Raw genomic sequence first — 19,443 nt, 5'->3', positions numbered from 1 at the left:
CAGCATATGAAAAACACAACTTCTTTAGAAATAAAACCCCAACTTTAATTTAGACATTTTTTTTCTACAAGATTTTCTGCATGGGGTTTAAAAGTGAGGGAATCATAAATCAAGATGCCCAGATTATTATATGTGTAAATCAGCTCTGTTTCCTTTCCTCCAGAAGAGAACACAGAGATGGGATCTTTTGAAGCTCCCTGGATCTGGAAAAATACATCAATTTAGTTTTATCTGTATTAAGAACAAGTTTCAAATTCATTAAACAACATTGGATAGTGACAAAGGCTTTCTGCAAAGGTTTCATGACATGAGTAGGAGTGGATCCAGTGCAATAAATGTGTCATCTGCATAAAAATGCAAATATGCATCAGATACATTCTGTCCCAACTCATTTAGTGTTAGAGTTACGAAAGATTCATGGTGCGTTCAGACACACTTTGTAAAGTAAACCATCACCAGGAGTACTTTCTATGTTACAGAAATTATGGACCGGTAATGGCAGCAGCAGCTTCATCTAGGAGAGAAACATTGAAACAGATCAGCTCTCTCTGAGCTTCAGCTAAAAGGAATGTTTTCTGCTTCTCAGACTAAATCTGACTCTCAGCAGAAAATCTTCCTCTAAAGGAGGTCTGGACCTGAAAGGTTTCAGAAGCGCTGCTTTAGCTGAAGGCTCTCTAACAGGAGCCGGCTCCAACATGTGAGCGGGCCGCTGTGTTCAGAACCAACACATCAGAACTTCAGAGGAAATGTTCCCTCCTTCATTCACTACATCTGACCTCACTCTGGATGTTTCTACAGACCTGGAACATGATTCCAGTTTAGACCTGAAAAGGTTTCACTCTCAGTTTTAGCTTCATTTTCTAAATAAACCAGAACTTCTCCAGATGGTTCTGAGGAGATCAGCCAGCAGACATCAGGAGGTGCATGAAGTAGTGAAGGAGAGGACAATCCAGACCCAGATGGTACCTGCTGAACTCAGGTTCCTCTGGTCCTCTACACACATGATGGGAATCAGCTTTCTGCTTTACAGACACTGACTGGACCAGAACCACTGGGAACTGACTGGTTCTGGTTTCTCTCTCAGGCTGACTGAAGTCCAGAAGATGGAGGATTGTGATCTAAAGGAGGACAGAGCAGAACCTCCAGGATCCAGCTGTCCATCTATGAGGAGTGACTGGTCCAGAAATAGACCTCCAGACTTCAGTAAAGAACCTGGACCCTCAGAGTAAGAACCCAGTTTCTAACTGATCCATGTGACTCCACAGAGATATAATATCTAGAACATTAACTGGTTGATCTTCAGCATCTCTCTGGTTTGGACCTTGTTCAGCTTGTGGTTCTGCTGATGCATCAGGAGGTTACCAAGTCCAGATGCATCAGAAGAGCCACAAACATCCTCAAAGACTCCTCCCACCCAGCTCATCACTGTTCAGACTGGTGCCTTCAGACCAGCGGTACCGGTCCATGGAAGCCAGAACCTCCTGGATGAAACATAGTTTTTATCCATGGGCCATCAGAGCTGTCAGCTGAGACCAGTAATAATTCCTGCTGACGCTGTTTTTAGGGACAAATATCAGGTCCAGTATGAACTCCTACTGGGAACTTTTTCTGACCAGAGCAGCATTTGCTGCTGCTTTGTTCTTGTTCTAAGGTTCTGTTTCATGGTCCGTTCATGTGTTCTGTTCTTTAATGACGGCCACATCAGCTCCTCAGACCAGATCAACAGCTTTAGTTCTGCTATCAGGGACCAGATCCTCTGCTCTCCACCTTCTCAGACTAGATGAGATCAATCGGACCGTGTCCAGAACTTTTTGGGCTTTGTAGTATTAGTAGTGTATACTATAGAAGTACTTTGTAGAATAATTAATCTAAATCTGATCTCATCAGCTCCATTAAACTGTGACATGAGCCTGTTGTCCTGCAGGTGTTGGTTGGACCCATGTGATCCAGACCAGTAGAACCCGGTTATTAAGATAATGTTCAGTTTGGTCCAACAGAACCGTCTGAATGTTTCGCTCTGGATCTTTAAACCTTCTGCTTCTCTGCAGCAGTTTGTGTTCAGAGCTTCTTCTCTGGTTTTTATCTCAGAGTTTCTCACTGATTGATGTGATCTGAATAACAACATGTTGGTGTTTCAGAGGTCAGAACCACAGACAGAGAGCAGAACCTCCAGGATCCAGCTGTCCGTCTATGAGGAGTGACTGGTCCAAAAATCACAATCCAGACTTCAGTGAAGAAGATGGACCCTCAGACTCAGAGTAAGAAACCAGTTTCTAACTGATAGATGTGACTCTGCTGAGATATCATAAGCTGTTAGTCAATAAACCAGTAGTATTCATTGGCCTGGTTATACACACATGTACAATAGTCTGGGTCACGTTGGCTGTAGGTATAATTGTTGGGATGTAAATATGTGTTTAGATGCATGTTGATTAATTTGTTAAAATATTGACTTTAGAGGTTTATAAACTCATAAGTAAATCTAGAATTTGGAGGATTATTTATGTTAAGATCTAAAGGAAGGAGAAGGGGTGTGATTACATGTTTTACTTCTTCAGAACAGGAGCTGGACTGCTGGCAGCCAATCAGAGCAGCTGTGCTCCAGGTGAGACTGAACATCTCCAATCAGAACTTCCTTCTATCCTCTCTGTTGAACTAATTCCACGTCTTTAGTTGGGATTTGGGAATTAAATTGTTTAAAAGTCTTTCTGTGATCAATTATTTCCCCTGAATCTCTGGATTTCCAGCTGCTGTAAATGTAACGTCTGTGTTCAACCCAACAACCTATTGGGTTTGCTTTGAAGTGGTTCTGTTTTCAGCCCTTTGTGCTAAATGCATTAAAACTGAAAATCTCCTTAAAGCTGCTGCTCATTTTGATGGAAACAAAAAGGTGGAGAAAACAACCTGCTGCACTGCTGCTTTACAGAAAGAGGGAAGGAAAGTCTGAGAGACAGAAACCTTTATTTACTCTGACAATAGATCTCAGATTACAGGAGATATATTTGTAGAAACATGGAATATTTCTATCTGCTGTTTACTTCTAAAGGGCCAAATCAGTCCTATGTCATTTCTAATCTGTAATTATTCTTTAAAAACATCCAATCCAGTCTCTGAGTGAGAAAAACATCTGAAATGTGAACACTACCTGATCCAATGAGCTGTTTCTCTGGCAGATTAGAGCATTTCCTCCAGATTTCCTTCATTAAGGCTGAAAATGCTGCCAGGAAACATTTTCTGTCTCTCTGCCTCTTCTGTAACTGCTGTGTTTGTGGGAGAAGGTCAGATAGAAACAGAGAAATGAGGACAATGGTGACCTGATGCTAAAGAGTTCATGTTGCTGAAAGCTGCTGCATGTTTCTGTCAGCATTTCTTCATCTGATCTGCTTTGTGAATCAGATCCTGACAGTGAACAGATACTGGCCACAAAGCAGAGGCAGAACTTTGCTGTCTGACCATCTAACAAGGTTCTGGTTCTAAGGATGGATCCCATTGGTTAGCATCACATCATGTGAACTAAGAGACCTTCTAATGATGACACCTTCTCATGTTCCAGATGTTTCTGCTCCAACTTCATCACTAAATCATGTTTTTCCTTCAGTTGTCTTTTCTTCTCTGTTCCAGCAGATGTTGGTCTGCAGGAGGTTCTAGAGGAACATAAGATCAGTCTGAGGAGGAGATGTGAACGTGTGACTGAAGGAAGTGATGAACCAGGAAGTAGAACCCTCCTCAACAGGGTCTACACTGATCTCTACATCACAGAGGGACAGAGTGAAGAGGTTAATACCCAACATGAGGTGAAGCAGCTGGAGAGAGCTTCCAGGATCCAGAACCTCCATGACTCTCCAATCAGGTGCCACGACATCTTTAAAGCCTTACCTGACCAACATGGAGCCATCAGAGTGGTTCTGACCAACGGCGTCGCTGGTGTTGGAAAAACCTTCTCAGTGCAGAAGTTCACTCTGGACTGGGCCGAGGGCTTGGAGAACCAAGATGTCCGTGTGGTGGTTCTGCTGTCGTTCAGGGAGCTGAACCTGATCAGAGGTGAGCAGCACAGTCTTCTCACGCTGCTCCATGTTTTCCATCCAACCCTCCAGAAGCTCCCAGCAGAGCAGCTGGCTGCCCACAAACTTCTCTTCATCTTTGACGGCCTGGATGAAAGCAGACTTTCTCTGGACTTCAACCACAGTCGGCTGGTTTCTGACGTCACACAGAAGTCATCAGTCGACGTTCTGCTGACAAACCTCATCAAGGGGAACCTGCTTCCCTCGGCTCTGGTCTGGATCACCTCCAGACCTGCAGCGGCCAATCAGATCCCTCCTTCATGTGTTGCCAGGGTAACAGAGGTACGAGGCTTCACCGACGCCCAGAAGGAGGAGTACTTCAGGAGGAGGTTCAGTGAAGAAGAGCTGTCCAGCAGAATCATCTCCCACATCAAGACCTCCAGGAGCCTCCACATCATGTGTGGAATCCCAGTCTTCTGCTGGATCACTGCTACGGTTCTGGAGAACATGTTGACCACAGAGCAGAGAGGAGAGCTGCCCAAGACCATGACTGACATGTACTCTCACTTCCTGCTGGTCCAGACCAGGAGGAAGAAGAACAAGTACCATGAAAGACATGGGAGGAGTCAGAAGAAGATGAATACACGCTTCCAGCAGGTCTGGAAAAGGTGGAAGAAGAACAAGTACCATGAAGGACATGGGAGGAGTCCACAGGAGCTGATGGAGGCTGACAGGGAAATTCTCCTGAAGCTGGGGAGGCTGGCGTTAGAACATCTGGAGAAAGGAAACATCATGTTCTACCAAGAAGACCTGGAGCAGTGTGGTCTGGATGTCACAGAGGCCTCGGTGTACTCAGGAGTTTGTACAGAGATCTTCAAGAGAGAGAGTGTGATGTTCCAGAAAGCAGTCTACTGCTTTGTTCATCTGAGCATTCAGGAGTTTCTGGCTGCAGTCTACATGTTCCACTGCTTCACCAGCAGGAACACAAACGTGATGAACAGATTCTTGGGGGAACATCACACCATCAAGAGCCTGTTGGGATACTTCAGGAAAACATCTCTGGAGGACTTCATGAAGAGAATCATGGAGAAATCCCTCTTCAGTAAAAATGGCCACCTGGACCTGTTTGCTCGCTTCCTTCATGGCCTCTCTGTGGAGTCCAACCAGAGACTCTTAGGAGGCCTGCTGGGTCAGACAGAGAACAGTCCAGAAACCATCCAGAGAGTCATCAACAACCTGAAGGAGATGAACACTGATGATAGAATCTCTCCAGACAGAAGCATCAACATCTTCCACTGTCTGGTGGAGATGAAGGACCTCTCAGTTTATCAGGAGATCCAAAAGTTCCTGAAATCAGAGAAAATATCAAAGAAGGAGCTTTCTATGATCCAGTGCTCAGCTCTGGCCTTCATGCTGCAGATGTCAGAGGAGGTTCTGGATGAGTTGGACCTGGAGAAGTACAACACAACAGCAGCAGGACGACTGAGACTGATTCCAGCTGTGAGGAACTGCAGAAAGGCTCGGTGAGTCCAGATGTCTTCATTTAGTGATGCTGATTCAGCACTATTGTCATCCTGTTTATTCTTCATTATTCAAATTGCTTCTGGACGTTTTTGGGTCTCTAACTACAAACATTGTATCTCTCTGTCCTCTGCAGGACGTTTAGTATTTCCTTGCTTCTTTCCTCTCTAATCCATTCATCCTCACCTTATCTCTACTCATTTGTTCTCCTCACATCTCTTCATCCTCCCAGTTTAATGTTCTTCATCCTTCATTATAGCATTCTTCCCTCTTCCTCCTTCCACAGCTTCCTCCTCAAGCCACCTTCAACTTGCTCCTCTTTCTGCATCTCTTTTGTCTAATCTACCTGCTCCATCCTGTTCTGATCTCCTACATCTGGGGTCCCCACAGTGGATCATTTCATGTGGAGTGAGGGAAGTGATGTTAGAAACCATCACAGGTTTGACATCAGTGACCTTGGCTGAGTTAAAGGAGGGAACAAGGCTTCACTCTCTGCTGATCTCACTGCTCTGCAGCTTTCAGATCTCCAGAGTTGATCACGTCTGTGGAGAGACGTTATGACATTATTATAGCAACATAAGAGCTTTATAATATTTATATTCATCAGTGTTTTATATAACCCTTTGCATGACTAATAAAGAGGACCAACGTGCTTTACAATTAAAACATACTAAAATTAACAAAGTGAAGCATAAAATTGTTTGCCATTACCCCCTGTTTTAATTTATTTAATGTTTAATAAATAACTCTTGGTCTGTTAAGTATTGTCCAGTGAATATCAGCCGAAACAGCTGATATAACAAATAGTTGAAAGGAATTATTGGAGCACTGGCGATCTTTTAACAGCAAACTCTGCATAGACATAGAATAGAGTGACAACTTCTCTTCAAGAAGTTGTCAACATATGATACCTGTTTCAATCCATGCACAATGCAAATCCTGAATTTAACAACATTATTAGATAAGATAACATTTTAAAGAACGATTTGCTCAGTAGAAATCAATCTTTAGGACACTTGATTTTATTAATGCAATCATTCCTCCTGGAAGTTAGGTGGCGTTGTAGCGATCGGTCACTTGATGGATTAACCCTAAAGTTATACATAACACCATTAAATCAAATGAATATTCCATATTAATGTGGAAATAATGCTCATTGTGCTATCGAATGATGACAGAGTGAAACAAAAAGCCAGACTCGGAGCTGCGCTCAAAAACGGTTTTATTTTACAGACTTGAAAGGGGAAAAAACAGGGAAAAAACTGAGTCCGAACTTGACCGGGCTGGTTAAATGATGATAAGCAGACACAACAGGGAAGGGAGGTACACCGGTCAGAACAGAGTCCAAGGCACACAATCCAGAGTAACCAGGTTCCAGGCTCCAGAGACAGACGGGGCAGGTTCCAGACGGGTAGACAGGACCAAACAGGATCAGTGAGGCTCAGAGACAGAAGGGAGAGACAGGTCGGGCAATAAACGGGCAAACAGGCAGGGACACAGAATAAATGGAAAGCTGGGAGGCTCTTACCCTTGGCTTGAGAAGAGACGTTCTGGCAAAGTGCAGAGAACTGAGGCAGGTATGAATAGGCGGGCGGACAGGTGAGCACGGAGGGACTAATGAACCAAAACCAGGTGGAAGTGATCAAGGAGGGGAGAACTAAAAAGCTGACAGGACAAGTGGACAGGAACAGAAACTACCCCAGATTTAATAAGAACAGAAACAACCCTGAAGTACAAACCTAAAAAAGAAGATAAAGCTAAGACTAAAACTTAATAAATAACAGGATAAACTAAAACATGAGGCCCCATGAGGGACAGAAAATGGATGGATGGATGGATATTTGGTCACCATGGTAACACTGATGATACTTTAGTCTCCATTCATCCAACAAAAACCCAAAGAAGTACCTGAAAAGCGTCCATCATTGTTTATCTGATCATGTATCTATTTATCAATGTTCTATATGTTCCAGAATAATTTACAGGACAGAGATTGGAACAAGCTGAACAAGCAAAACATCATTAACAACAACAAACTATGTAAGAAAAATAAACTAAGAAGATTTATTATTATAGCAAAAACTGTTGATAGACCTTTGTGAGACAGGAAAGGTATTAAGCAGAATATTTCTGATGTTATAGTTGCTTTGAGCTGCACTGTTAACTTTCCAGCAGTGGATGACTGACCTGTTTTAAACATAGTTTGAAACATTTAGGGTAAAAATGTGCCGCATAGGTAAAGCAACCATGATTGCTCTATTGTCTCTGTAATTGGAGATGTAAATGAATAATTGATCATTCTGAACTCTCAGCAAAGAGGATGAGTGCAGACTTTGATGGAAGTGAAAAAAGAAGTGAAAAAAGGCAGTACAACTCAAAGAGTGACAATTGCTATACACAAAGAAATGTACAATAATCACATTATTCACTATAAGGACTCCATTGCCAGCACTAAATCACAGTATTACTCAAGCTTAATCACTGCCAATCAACATAGCTCTAAGTCACTTTTCTCTATACTCAATAATACTATCAAACCCCAGGACTCTTTCCCCCCGCACCTTTACACAACCTCCTTCTGCAATGACATCATGTCATACTTCACAGGAAAAATCAAGAACATTCACCAAAACCTTGGATCAACGGCTCATCTCAGCACCTCAGCAGATCTTCCCTCGCCTACACAGTCACTCTCCTCCTTCCATCTTCCCACTGTCTCGGAAATCACAGAGCTCATCCGGAAATCCAAACCATCCACCTGTCAACTGGACCCCTTCCCAACACAACTTGTCAAAACCTGCCTCCCCTCTCTTGTTCCCCTCATCTCCGCTATCATCCGCACCTCCCTCACCACTGGAACTGTCCCTACACCTCTCAAAACTGCTGCCATCACTCCGATTGTAAAAAAAACCTGGTGCCGACCCGATCAACTTCAACAACCTCCGTCCTATCTCCAATTTACCCTTCATTTCCAAAATTCTTGAAAAAACAGTTGCCTCCCAGCTCCATACTCACCTATCTGCCAACAGCCTGTATGAAGAATTTCAGTCTGGTTTTCGGCCACTCCATAGCACTGAAACAGCACTCATCAAAATCACCAATGACCTCCTCATGGCATCTGATTCTGGACTACTCACCATCCTCATCCTCCTCGGCCTGAGTGCAGCCTTTGACACCATCTGTCACACCACTCTCCTCAGTAGGCTTTCTTCCATTGGCATCACTAACACTCCGTTGGACTGGTTTATTTCCTACTTCTCTGACCGCACTCAGTACATTCAACTGAAGACCCTCAAATCCACCCCCTCCCCCGTCACCTCAGGCGTGCCCCAGGGCTCTGTACTCGGGCCCCTCCTCTTCATCATCTACCTCCTTCCCCTTGGCAATATCTTCCGCAAATTTAACATCCAATTCCATTGCTATGCTGATGACACCCAGCTCTACCTCTCCACACAACCATCGTCCTCTCTTCCCCCCACCTCCCTCACAAATTGCATCTGTGAAATAAAAGCCTGGTTCACTAACAACTTCCTTCAATTAAACAGTAGTAAAACTGAGGTTCTCCTCATCGGCACCAAATCAACCCTTTCCAAAACCGACAGTTTCCCACTTGTTATTGACAGTTCCTCCATCTCCCCCTCCCCCCAGGTTAAGAGTCTGGGTGTCATCCTCGATAGCACCCTATCTTTTCAATCCCATATCAATAACATTACCCGGTCTGCCTACTTTCACTTAAGAAACATCAACCGCCTCCATCCCTCCCTTACCCCACACACTGCTGCCATACTTGTGCACAGCCTTGTCACCTCCCGACTGGATTACTGCAACTCTCTCCTCTTCGGCCTTCCTCAGAAATCACTCCATAAACTACAACTGGTCCAGAACTCAGCTGCTCGCATCATAACAAGAACTCCCTCTATCCACCACATCACCCCGGTCCTCCAACAGCTTCACTGGCTTCCCGTGCAGTTCCGCATTCAATATAAAATTCTCATGGTGACATTCAAGGCCCTTCACCACCTAGCCCCCCCTTATCTGTCAGGCCTCCTGCACATTCCCACCCCCTCCCGTGCTCTTAGATCCTCATCTGCTTTACATCTGTCTGTCCCTTCCGCCCGTCTCACCACCATGGGGAGCAGAGCATTCAGCCGCTCTGCCCCCCGCCTCTGGAACTCTCTACCACCCCTACTTAGAAACACGGACTCACTTCTAAATTTTAAATCACAACTCAAAACTCATCTGTTTAAGACCGCCTATTCTCTTTAATTATCAATTTCCCTGTCCCAGCCTCGGTATTTATTTATTTATTTATTTTTTAAATGTTTTTTGTTTTGATTTTGTTTCTGACATTCTGTTTTTTACCCTTCTGTACGGTGACCTTGAGTGTCTAGAAAGGCGCCTTTTAAATAAAATGTATTATTATTATTATTATTATTATTATTATTATTAATTGGACTTAGAGGAAAGTGATGTGTCAGGAAGTGAGTTTTGAGGAATAGAAGTGAATGTGGAGAAAATGAAAAAGATGGAATATAGTAGAGGTTGACCAACACAGGTTTTTTTAAAGGCCGATACAGATTATTCTGACATCAGGCAAACCGATACCAGATAAGGGGGCTGACTTTTTTTTTTTTTTTTGGCCAATACTTATAGCCAATAATGCTTTTTCTTCTTCCATTTACATGATAAGAATGACACAGTGATAACAAATGTTACACGTGTCAAATTAAACAAAAAATTTAACATTTATTATTTTTTTGCAGTTTTGCAAAGTTTTTTTTTACTTTCCATTTTAGGCCATTTTATGTCGCATTTCCGGCCTTCCCACTAGTAATGGTTCAATAGAAATGTAACCATTTCTAGTGTCTTGTTCTCTGGGATTCCAATCACAGCGAGTCGACTTGGAGGCGTCTTTTCAGAAGCCTGACTGTCTCTGATTGGCTAAGGGGTGGAATCACATTTTGCATAACAGTATGCCAGAATTCCACTGAACTTATATAGTGCTTTTCCAGTCATGCTGACCACCCAAAGTGCTGTATGGAAGCTCTCAAATGAATACTGTGGCCCGGCATGGAGGAGGACATTTGTTATGTTTCGTAGTGGACAAGAAAATTCAGACGGTGCCCAAAGAAATTAGAAGTTATTAATGGAGCTCCGTTTTAATGGTGACGGAAGGCTGCCAGCAAGCAGCACAACAACACCGCCGGGTGAAGATGAAGATGAAGAGAAGGAAGAGTGATTGTCACAACCTGATCTGCATCAGTAGCACGATCCGTACCATCAGCTCCTTTGGGCATGCACAAACACAATACGGTTAATTTTATAACAACTGTAATTATTTTGTACAAAAAATATGTTGTATTAGAAAAAATGTTATTAAACTTGAAAGAGCTGAAACCATTTATGCCAGGGATGGGCATTTATGCTAGGGATATGGCTGATTTATTTGTTGTGGTCTCTTGTCATTCACACACAACAATAAACCGTGAGAGCCGACGTGAGTTTTGAAACTGCAAAGCTTTGTCTTAAGCGGAAGATCAAACGTGCATCTACACAGCACCGCGTTTGTAAATGTCTGATAAAAATGGCATTAATATTGTCCTACACAGTATTATTTTGTGTGTTCACAAGACATTGTGGTTCTACAGTGATACTTTGTGGTTTGTGCTGCTTTTATTTTGAAGAGCACTGTTTTCTTCTTCTGACGTTTTTTTTTGTTGTGACGCTAAACTTCCTGCTACTCTCATCCCGATGTCACCACTGAGCTGTATTATACACTGGAGTGCTAATCACCGTCTGTTTGAACGAGTCGCTTTGAAGCCACCAGCCGCCATATTGGTACTCCCTATTTCCCCCCAGTAACTAGGGTGTGATATTCTGGGGTCGGAAGAAGTTAGCAGAGGGAATGTGGAGACGAAGTCTTTTAATGGTGGAACGCAGGGGAAACAGACAGCCACTCAGTACAGCTTTCTTGCTAACTTAACGCTAATAAGTTGGCCTACTAAGAACTATACCTAGAACAGGTATATCTGCATTTCTACCACTAGGGGCAACAAACCACTCTATTACATTCCTCCCCTTTTAGATTTCTACTGCAACTAAATAGTAGGGAAAGATGCATAACAGCAAATAAAATTTCCTACTGCCTTACTAAGAATTTAACAATTTAACTGTACTTACTGCCTTATTACTTCAAAAATCAACTAGCAGTAACTAATCATACAATACACATTTTCAAAGATTCAGTCTCTTTGGAGGAACTCTGTGCCGCACCGGGTATCTGCGCTCCGCTGATGGGCTTTGGGTTGTTTTAGGGGTTGATACTGAAGGTTCTTCTGTTGTCTGCCCAGGTGATGCAGCAGGTAACGGTGGTTCTGTTAGTGTTCCTCTCGGACTTCCTGGCACAAAACAGTCTCTGATCTCTTCAGGTTCCTCTACGAGCACTGGGGAAAACATAACTGGAGATTTCTCCACAGCTTGTTTCCATGGTAACATGTGGTCAACATGTATGGTGCGCGTTCTCTGTCCGTCTTGTATCCGATAAGTGACGCTTCCCAACTTCTTCAGAACTGTTCCACAAGTCCACTTCACAAATCCTCCTCTGAAGTTTCGGACACGAACAGTCTCTCCTTCAGAAAAAACACGTAAGAATGGAGCTCTGCGATCATGATGTCGCTTTTGCTTGAACTGCTTCTGTTTAATGTGTTGAGCAAGTTCAGGTTTGAGAAGACTGAAACGAGTTCGGATCTGACGTTTCAGGAATAACTCTGCTGGTGTGCAACCTGTCACAGTGTGCGGTGTACTGCGATACATGATCAGGAAGTTTGCCAAGCGATGACTGAGTGGCAATGTGGCCTTCCCATCTGCCTCCAGTACATTTTTCATCAAAGATCGTTTCAGGATTTGTACTGACCTCTCTGCTGCTCCATTTGATGCAGGGTGATATGCCGGAACAGCTGTGTGACGGATTCCATTTAACTCCAAAAACTGGCGGAATTCTTGTGACACCAGCTGAGGTCCATTGTCTGAAACAAGTTCTTCTGGAAGCCCATATGCAGAGAATAACCTTCTTAAGATTTCAATGGTATTCTGTGATGTGATAGATGTCATCGGGAAAACTTCCAACCATTTTGAATGACTGTCAATGACCACTAAGAAATACTGTTTGTCCCTTTCAGCAAAATCAATGTGAATCCGTTGCCATGCTCTTTCTGGCCACTTCCACGGATGGAGTGGTGCAACCCCTGGCAACTTCTGCACAGCTTGACAGATTTGACAGCTTTGGACCAGTTCTTGTATGTCACCATCACACCCTGGCCACCACAGGTAACTGCGGGCGAGAGCTTTCATACGACATATGCCTGGATGTTCATGATGCAGGTCCTTCAGCACCTTCTGTCGGTAACTTGGTGGAATGACAACACGTTGTCCCCAAAGAACACATCCTTGTTCTGCTGACAGTTCATGTCTGCGAATGAAATATGGTTTAAGTGTTTCATCCTGAACATAATTTGGCCACCCATTCATGGTGTAGCTCCATACTCTGCTAAGAAGCGGATCTTTCATAGTTGCTTTCTCAATGTCTTTTGCTAATACTGGTAATTCTTCCACATGAGAGAAGTAGAAGATGCTTTCTTCTTCTGCAGTGTTGTCTGGTGAGTTCCGCGGTAAACGTGACAACGCATCCGCATTGGCATGGTCAGCTGATCTTCTATATTCAATGTCATAGCTATATGCCATTAGAATAAGAGCCCAGCGTTGCATCCTCAAAGCAGCAAGTGTTGGCACCGCTGACTTTGGTCCCAGTATAGCCAACAATGGCTTGTGATCTGTTATGAGTGTGAATTTCCTTCCGTACAGATATTTGTGGAATTTCTTGACTCCAAAAATGATAGCAAGAGCCTCTTTCTCTATTTGGGCATACTTCCGCTCAGCATCAGTTAACGTTCTTGATGCAAATGCCACTGGCCTTTCCTCTCCGTTTTCCAAGATATGAGAAATGACTGCACCAACCCCATAAGGTGATGCATCACAGGCTAATTTCAATGGCAGGTGTGTGCTATAATGCACCAACACTTTGTTCTGCAGCAGTAGTCTTTTTGCATCTTCAAATGCTTGTGTACAAGCTGTAGTCCAATTCCATGTTTCATCTTTTCTCAACAGGTTGTGGAGAGGCTGAAGGATGGTAGATGGATTGTTTAGAAATCGACTGTAGTAATTTAGAAGACCCAAAAAAGACTTCAGTTCAGTGACATTTGTTGGTTCTGGTGCGTTTGTTATGGCTGCAACCTTTTCCTCCATGGGGTGCAGTCCATCCTTGTCAATCCTGTGTCCCAAATATTCCACACTGCTCTGAAGAAAACGACACTTTGCAAGCTTAACTCTCACACCATGCTTCTCCAGGCGTGTGAGAACTTCTTCCAACCTCTGTAGATGTTCCCTCTCCGATGAAGCAGTGATGAGAATATCATCCAGAAAACATGTCACATGATCCATCCCTTGGAAAATCTGATCCATCACCGACTGAAAAAGAGCAGGAGCACTGGATACGCCATAGCTGAGGCGACTGTACTTGTACAGACCTTTGTGGGTGTTGATAACCAGATACTTCTCTGACTCTTCATCTAACTCCAGCTGCTGGTAGGCATGAGAAAGGTCAAGTTTACTGAATGATGTTCCTCCTGCCAAAGTAGCAAAAAGGTCTTCAGCATTAGGCAATGGATAACATTTCTCTTCAATGCACTGATTTATGCTGACCTTGTAGTCACCACAGATCCTAATGGTTTTGTCAGTTTTGGGCACCGTAACAATGGGAGATGCCCACTCACTTTTCTCGACCTTTGAAATCACTTTCACCCTTTCCAATCTGTCCAACTCTTTTTCTACCGCTTCCTTTAGTGCATAAGGAACCGGGCGAGCTTTACAGAAAACTGGTGTAGTGTTTGGCTTAATACGAATTTTGGCCTTAAATCCTTTAATGCAGCCTTGGTCCTCTGAAAACACTGCCTGATGGCGTAGGATCACTTCCTGTAATCCTGGTTTTGCATCTTTTTGCACTAGTACCTTGTGTACTGTAAAAATCTGTTCCCAGTTTAGCTGTAGTTTCTTTAACCAGTTTCGTCCAATCAGGGATGGCCTGTTTCCCTGAACAATAATCAGTGGTAAAGTACTCTTTTGTGTTCCATACTGTACAGGTACAACTATACATCCACGAACAGCGATGCTTTGGCCTGAGTAAGACTTCAACTTTAACCCAACCGGTTTTATAGGGAACTGGGTGAGATGTGACTGGTAATACTTGTCACTTATCACTGAAACTGCTGATCCTGTGTCCAGCAACATGGTGGTGTTTTTGTCTCCCAGTAAAACATCCACTGTGTAACCTTTTTCAGTGGAAGCGACAGAGTACACTGAATAAACTCCAAAAAGTTCAGCTTCATCATTTCTGTTTGATGATTCGGTGTCCGTTTCCACATACTGAGTTTGTTGTCTGCTTTTTTTATTCCTGCAAGCACGAGCAATGTGTCCTATTTTTGCACAAACATGACATTGTTCATTCCTAAATCTGCAGTCGCGTGCCGTATGTTTTCCACCACACCGATAGCACGGCTGCTTTGTTGCTGTATCTTTTTTAGACCCCATCCAGCTCTTATTTTTATTTTTTTCCTCTTTTGAGATCTGTCCCTCTTTTGAGTTCTGTCCTGTCCATCCTCTCTTGGAAAAAGTTGGAACATTTTTCAGTGCATTAACTTGGTGAGTGTCATGGTGTCCAGAAAACTCCATAGTATTTTTTGAAGCAAGTTCCATGTTCACGGCAATCTCACACGCACGTGAAAAGGTAAGATCTTTTTCTGTCAGTAGCTTGCGCTGTGCAGCATCCGAGCGCAGCCCACTGACAAAACGATCTCTCAGCGCCTCATCCAAATATTGTCCAAAATTACATGTGGCTGATAACTGCCTCAGGGCAACAACGTAATCTGATACTGGTTCCCCCTCCTTTTGGTTACGTTTTTGGAATCGAAAACGCTCAGCTATCACCACTGGTGTTGGCTTATAGTGTGCTCGTAACACTGCAGTCAGCGCTGCATACTCCATCGTGCTCGGTACTTTCGGAGACACAAGATTCTTTAGCAGCCCATATGTATCTGCTCCGATCACAGAGAGAAAAGTGCAAACAACCTTCTCATCCGGAACATCATTAGCCAACATCCATTGTTCCAAACGCTCCAAATATGACTCAAAATCCTCCTTAGATTCATCATATTCAACCACACGACCCACATGCATAGCCATATTAGCTTCTCGATGCTAAATCTTGTAGCTTCGAAAAAAAATATCATACGGTTGTTTCCCTTACTTCCGTACAAAGTCCTTTGACGGGCTCACTTCTGTCACGCTGTGGAAATCTTTAAAATCCTCGTCGCCAGTTGTGATATTCTGGGGTCGGAAGAAGTTAGCAGAGGGAATGTGGAGACGAAGTCTTTTAATGGTGGAACGCAGGGGAAACAGACAGCCACTCAGTACAGCTTTCTTGCTAACTTAACGCTAATAAGTTGGCCTACTAAGAACTATACCTAGAACAGGTATATCTGCATTTCTACCACTAGGGGCAACAAACCACTCTATTACATAGGGAATATGTGCGCTACAGCATCGAATAACGAGGATTTTCTCATGTTCGGGGGGGGGGGGGGGGGGGGGGGTTAAGACTTTTAAAATGTCAAATGCCATATACTTTTATGTTATGTTCTAAAAATATCAAGTACTGAGAAAGTCATGTGCTGAAATATTTTGCATTTTATTCATTTAAATATATATGTTTAACATTTATAAATATATAAATAACAATATACAAAAACATATATTTACATATGTGTATACATATATATACATACACACATACTTATATATACATATATATTTAATATGAATAACATAGGGCTGCACAGTGGCGCAGTGGGTAGCGCTGTTGCCTTGCAGCAAGAAGGTCCTGGGATCAAGTACACCCCTGGGTCTTTCTGCATGGAGTTTGCATGTTCTCCCTGTGCATGTGTGGGTTCTCTCCGGGTACTCCGGCTTCCTCCCACAGTCCAAAAACATGACTGTTAGGTTAATTGGCTTCCCCAAATTGTCCTTAGGTGTGAGTGTGTGCGTGAAAGGTTGTTTGTCCTGTTTGTCTCTCTGTGTTGCCCTGCGACAGACTGGCAACCTGTCCAGGTGAACCCGCCTCTCGCCAATGAACGCTGGAGATAGGCACCAGCACCCCCCGTGACCCCATGAGGGATTAAGTGGTTTTGGAAAATGGATGAATAACATGTAAAATATTTCAGCACCTAATATCCTAGTAGTTGATACTGTTAATACATCCACTGACTGTAGAATTACCTGTGAAACGTTTTCACTCAGCCAGAAAACTGCTTGTTGTTGCAACCAAATCCTATGGGACTCTGTGAGAGTAGGGAGTAGCAAGATGGCGGCCAGTGACTTCAGTTTTTCGGCAAAATCAGCACTCCAGTGTATTATATAGCTCAGTGGATGTCACGCTCACGCATGGTGAGAGAAATGGTAAAAAACTTTAAAAGTACATTATATTAATCGTGTTCATCTGTTTGAATCTTGTAAAGAAAGTTTTGCATTGTGGTCAAGCGTGGATTCAGGCGGGGGCGCAGGGGGCGCGCGCACCCCCTTTTAGAGACCAAAAGTATTTTTTAAAGAGCCCGAAATTTTAAACATCCTTCATAGAATTAAGATTAATAGCCAGTACCTGTCATTTAGAACGCACTGTGACGCCGGCGCGGCATAAATTGTCGTCGCAATCACCGATACTGGGGGCGGCATTTAGTGCCCAAATATGGGCAGTAATGACGGGCTGACATGACATCCTGTGTTTTTTTCTTAGCAGAGAGGCACTGCTCTCACACAGCTGCGATAAACAACAGTTATTTCAGATTTCCAGAGGATTTCACCATTGAAATTTTCTAGAGTTATTGTTGAAGCAACAATGCCCACATGCATGGCAGTTTGATCCATCACTATCGCTAATTAATCCATCACTCTCTGCCGCACCGGTCGTGGCCATGTTAGATAACAGCGCGCAGTGACGAGCCTGTTCTTCTTCTACGACTTCTTCTTCTTCTTCTCTTTTTTTAATAGTGGTTGGCAAACAACTTTTAGGTGCATTACCGCCACCTTCCAGATTGGAGTATGGATCAACCTTAATCTTATATTCTCCCCACAGAAAAAAAGTATGATGATGGTTAGAAAATGTTTATAAAGTAAAGTTGTAAAGTAATGCTATTTAAGTAAAACTTTTTCAAAAAACGGGAAAGTTATGAAAATTAAATTTTTGTTGCAGTTTTTGAAAAGTATTGAAAAAGAGTGTAAAGTAAAAAAAATAGTGGACATTGACACGCATACAATAGTTATTGTGTAGTGTGTATTGTCTGATCTAAACCTTTTAGTGCCAAATGAGTTTTATTGTTAAAACTAAGAATGGTCTCCTTTATGAAAACATACTAGGCTTAAAACTATTGCCAAGCAACTTGCATATGATGAACGATGAGAGTGAGAAAGAGATCTTTACATCATATAAAGATGATCTACCATCAGGATCAACATTCAGGCAGGAAGTGAAGTTGTGGCACACAAAGTGGTCCTCATCAGTGGAAAAACCCAGCTCTCTCCCTGAAATTCTAAGGATAACAAATATGAAGTGCTACCCAAACATTTCTATGATTCGTCACCTTCTGTCAGTTATACCTGTCACGAGTGCTTCTGTGCAACGTGCTAACTCGGGCCTTAAAGCAGTGAAAACTTTGCTGAGGTCAACAATGGGACAGGAAAGGTTTGTGGCTTTGCTACTTATGTATGTCCACAAGGACATTCATTTAGACATCAACAAAATCATAGACATATTTGCCTAGAAGCATCCTAGAGGGTTGACATTTGTAAACCCATTATCATCGTCATCATAAAGTAGAAGGTGTTGTAGAAGAGAACAATATTCTTTGTCAAGTCTTACAGTTCTATTAAAGGCTTATGGCTTAACTTCACCGTACATGTTCATTGGTTTAACTTACTTTAAAAAAAAAATTCTCAACATGGTTTATCTTGTTGAAATATGTAAAAAAATCCCTTATCACTTGAAATATACCAAACTGTTCTTAAGTCCTTGGGTCTTTCTTAATATAGTTTATATGGTTAAAATATATTGTTAAAATTCATGTATATTTTTAAAACTCTTTTGTCACTTGAACCATACCAAACTGTTCTTTAGTCCTTGGGTCTTTTTATTTCATTTTCTATATAAATATAATTTCTGGAAATAAAGAAAATCTTTGTTTGATTAATTGTTGATAGGGATAATATTTTCTTCAAACTACTTTTTAACCTTGTGCATGCTGTAAAAAGCAGGGGATTTAAACTTAATAACCCATTTTCAATTACAATAAGGTAATCATGCTAATTCCACTTATGTTAATCCATTAAAATTATTATCAATTAAAAAACCCTTAGATGAATAATTAGGGTAGTGTGAAAGAGTAAAGATGGTATTCTTTGGTCATTTAGCCTCACATTGTCTCGACCCCATGACCCATGACCCTTGACCCCATGACCCTTAGGTGCGCACCCCCCTTTGAAAAATCCTGGATCCACCCCTGAAATGAAATCACTGATTTCATTTATTATTCTTGTATTGTTCGTACCTTTTATTTGTAAGAGATCCGAGCTGTGAGAGCGTGTCTAGCTAGAGAGCATGCTAACGGATGGAAGAAACTTTGATTAGTGCCCTTGGAAAGCGGAATGAGGTATGAAAATATGTGAACATGATTTATGCGTTAATTATTTGTGAAACTATAGGAAAACATTTTGTATTTTGTATGTCTTCTGTTTTTCTCTAGTTTTCACGGTGTTTGTGGTG

General features: G+C 42.5%; 1 protein-coding gene across 1 annotated transcript in view; it reads left to right on the top strand.

The window, feature by feature from the left end:
* Positions 1-652: 652 nt before the first annotated feature.
* LOC105923967 (NACHT, LRR and PYD domains-containing protein 12-like) overlaps positions 653-19,443 on the top strand; it is a 46,335-nt gene continuing 27,544 nt past the window's right edge. Inside the window, exons 1-6 of the mRNA XM_036133609.1 lie at positions 653-979; positions 1,085-1,225; positions 2,139-2,258; positions 2,520-2,605; positions 3,625-4,603; positions 4,670-5,524. Of these exons, the coding sequence (XP_035989502.1) occupies positions 885-979; positions 1,085-1,225; positions 2,139-2,258; positions 2,520-2,605; positions 3,625-4,603; positions 4,670-5,524 (2,276 nt within the window). The 5' untranslated portion in view covers positions 653-884. The remainder of the gene's footprint in view (positions 980-1,084; positions 1,226-2,138; positions 2,259-2,519; positions 2,606-3,624; positions 4,604-4,669; positions 5,525-19,443) is intronic.

The sequence above is a fragment of the Fundulus heteroclitus genome, unplaced genomic scaffold (assembly GCF_011125445.2).
Source record: "Fundulus heteroclitus isolate FHET01 unplaced genomic scaffold, MU-UCD_Fhet_4.1 scaffold_65, whole genome shotgun sequence".
Lineage (NCBI taxonomy): Eukaryota > Metazoa > Chordata > Actinopteri > Cyprinodontiformes > Fundulidae > Fundulus > Fundulus heteroclitus.
Note: the sequence above shows the minus strand (reverse complement) of the source record. Positions and strands in the feature narration are given on the sequence as shown.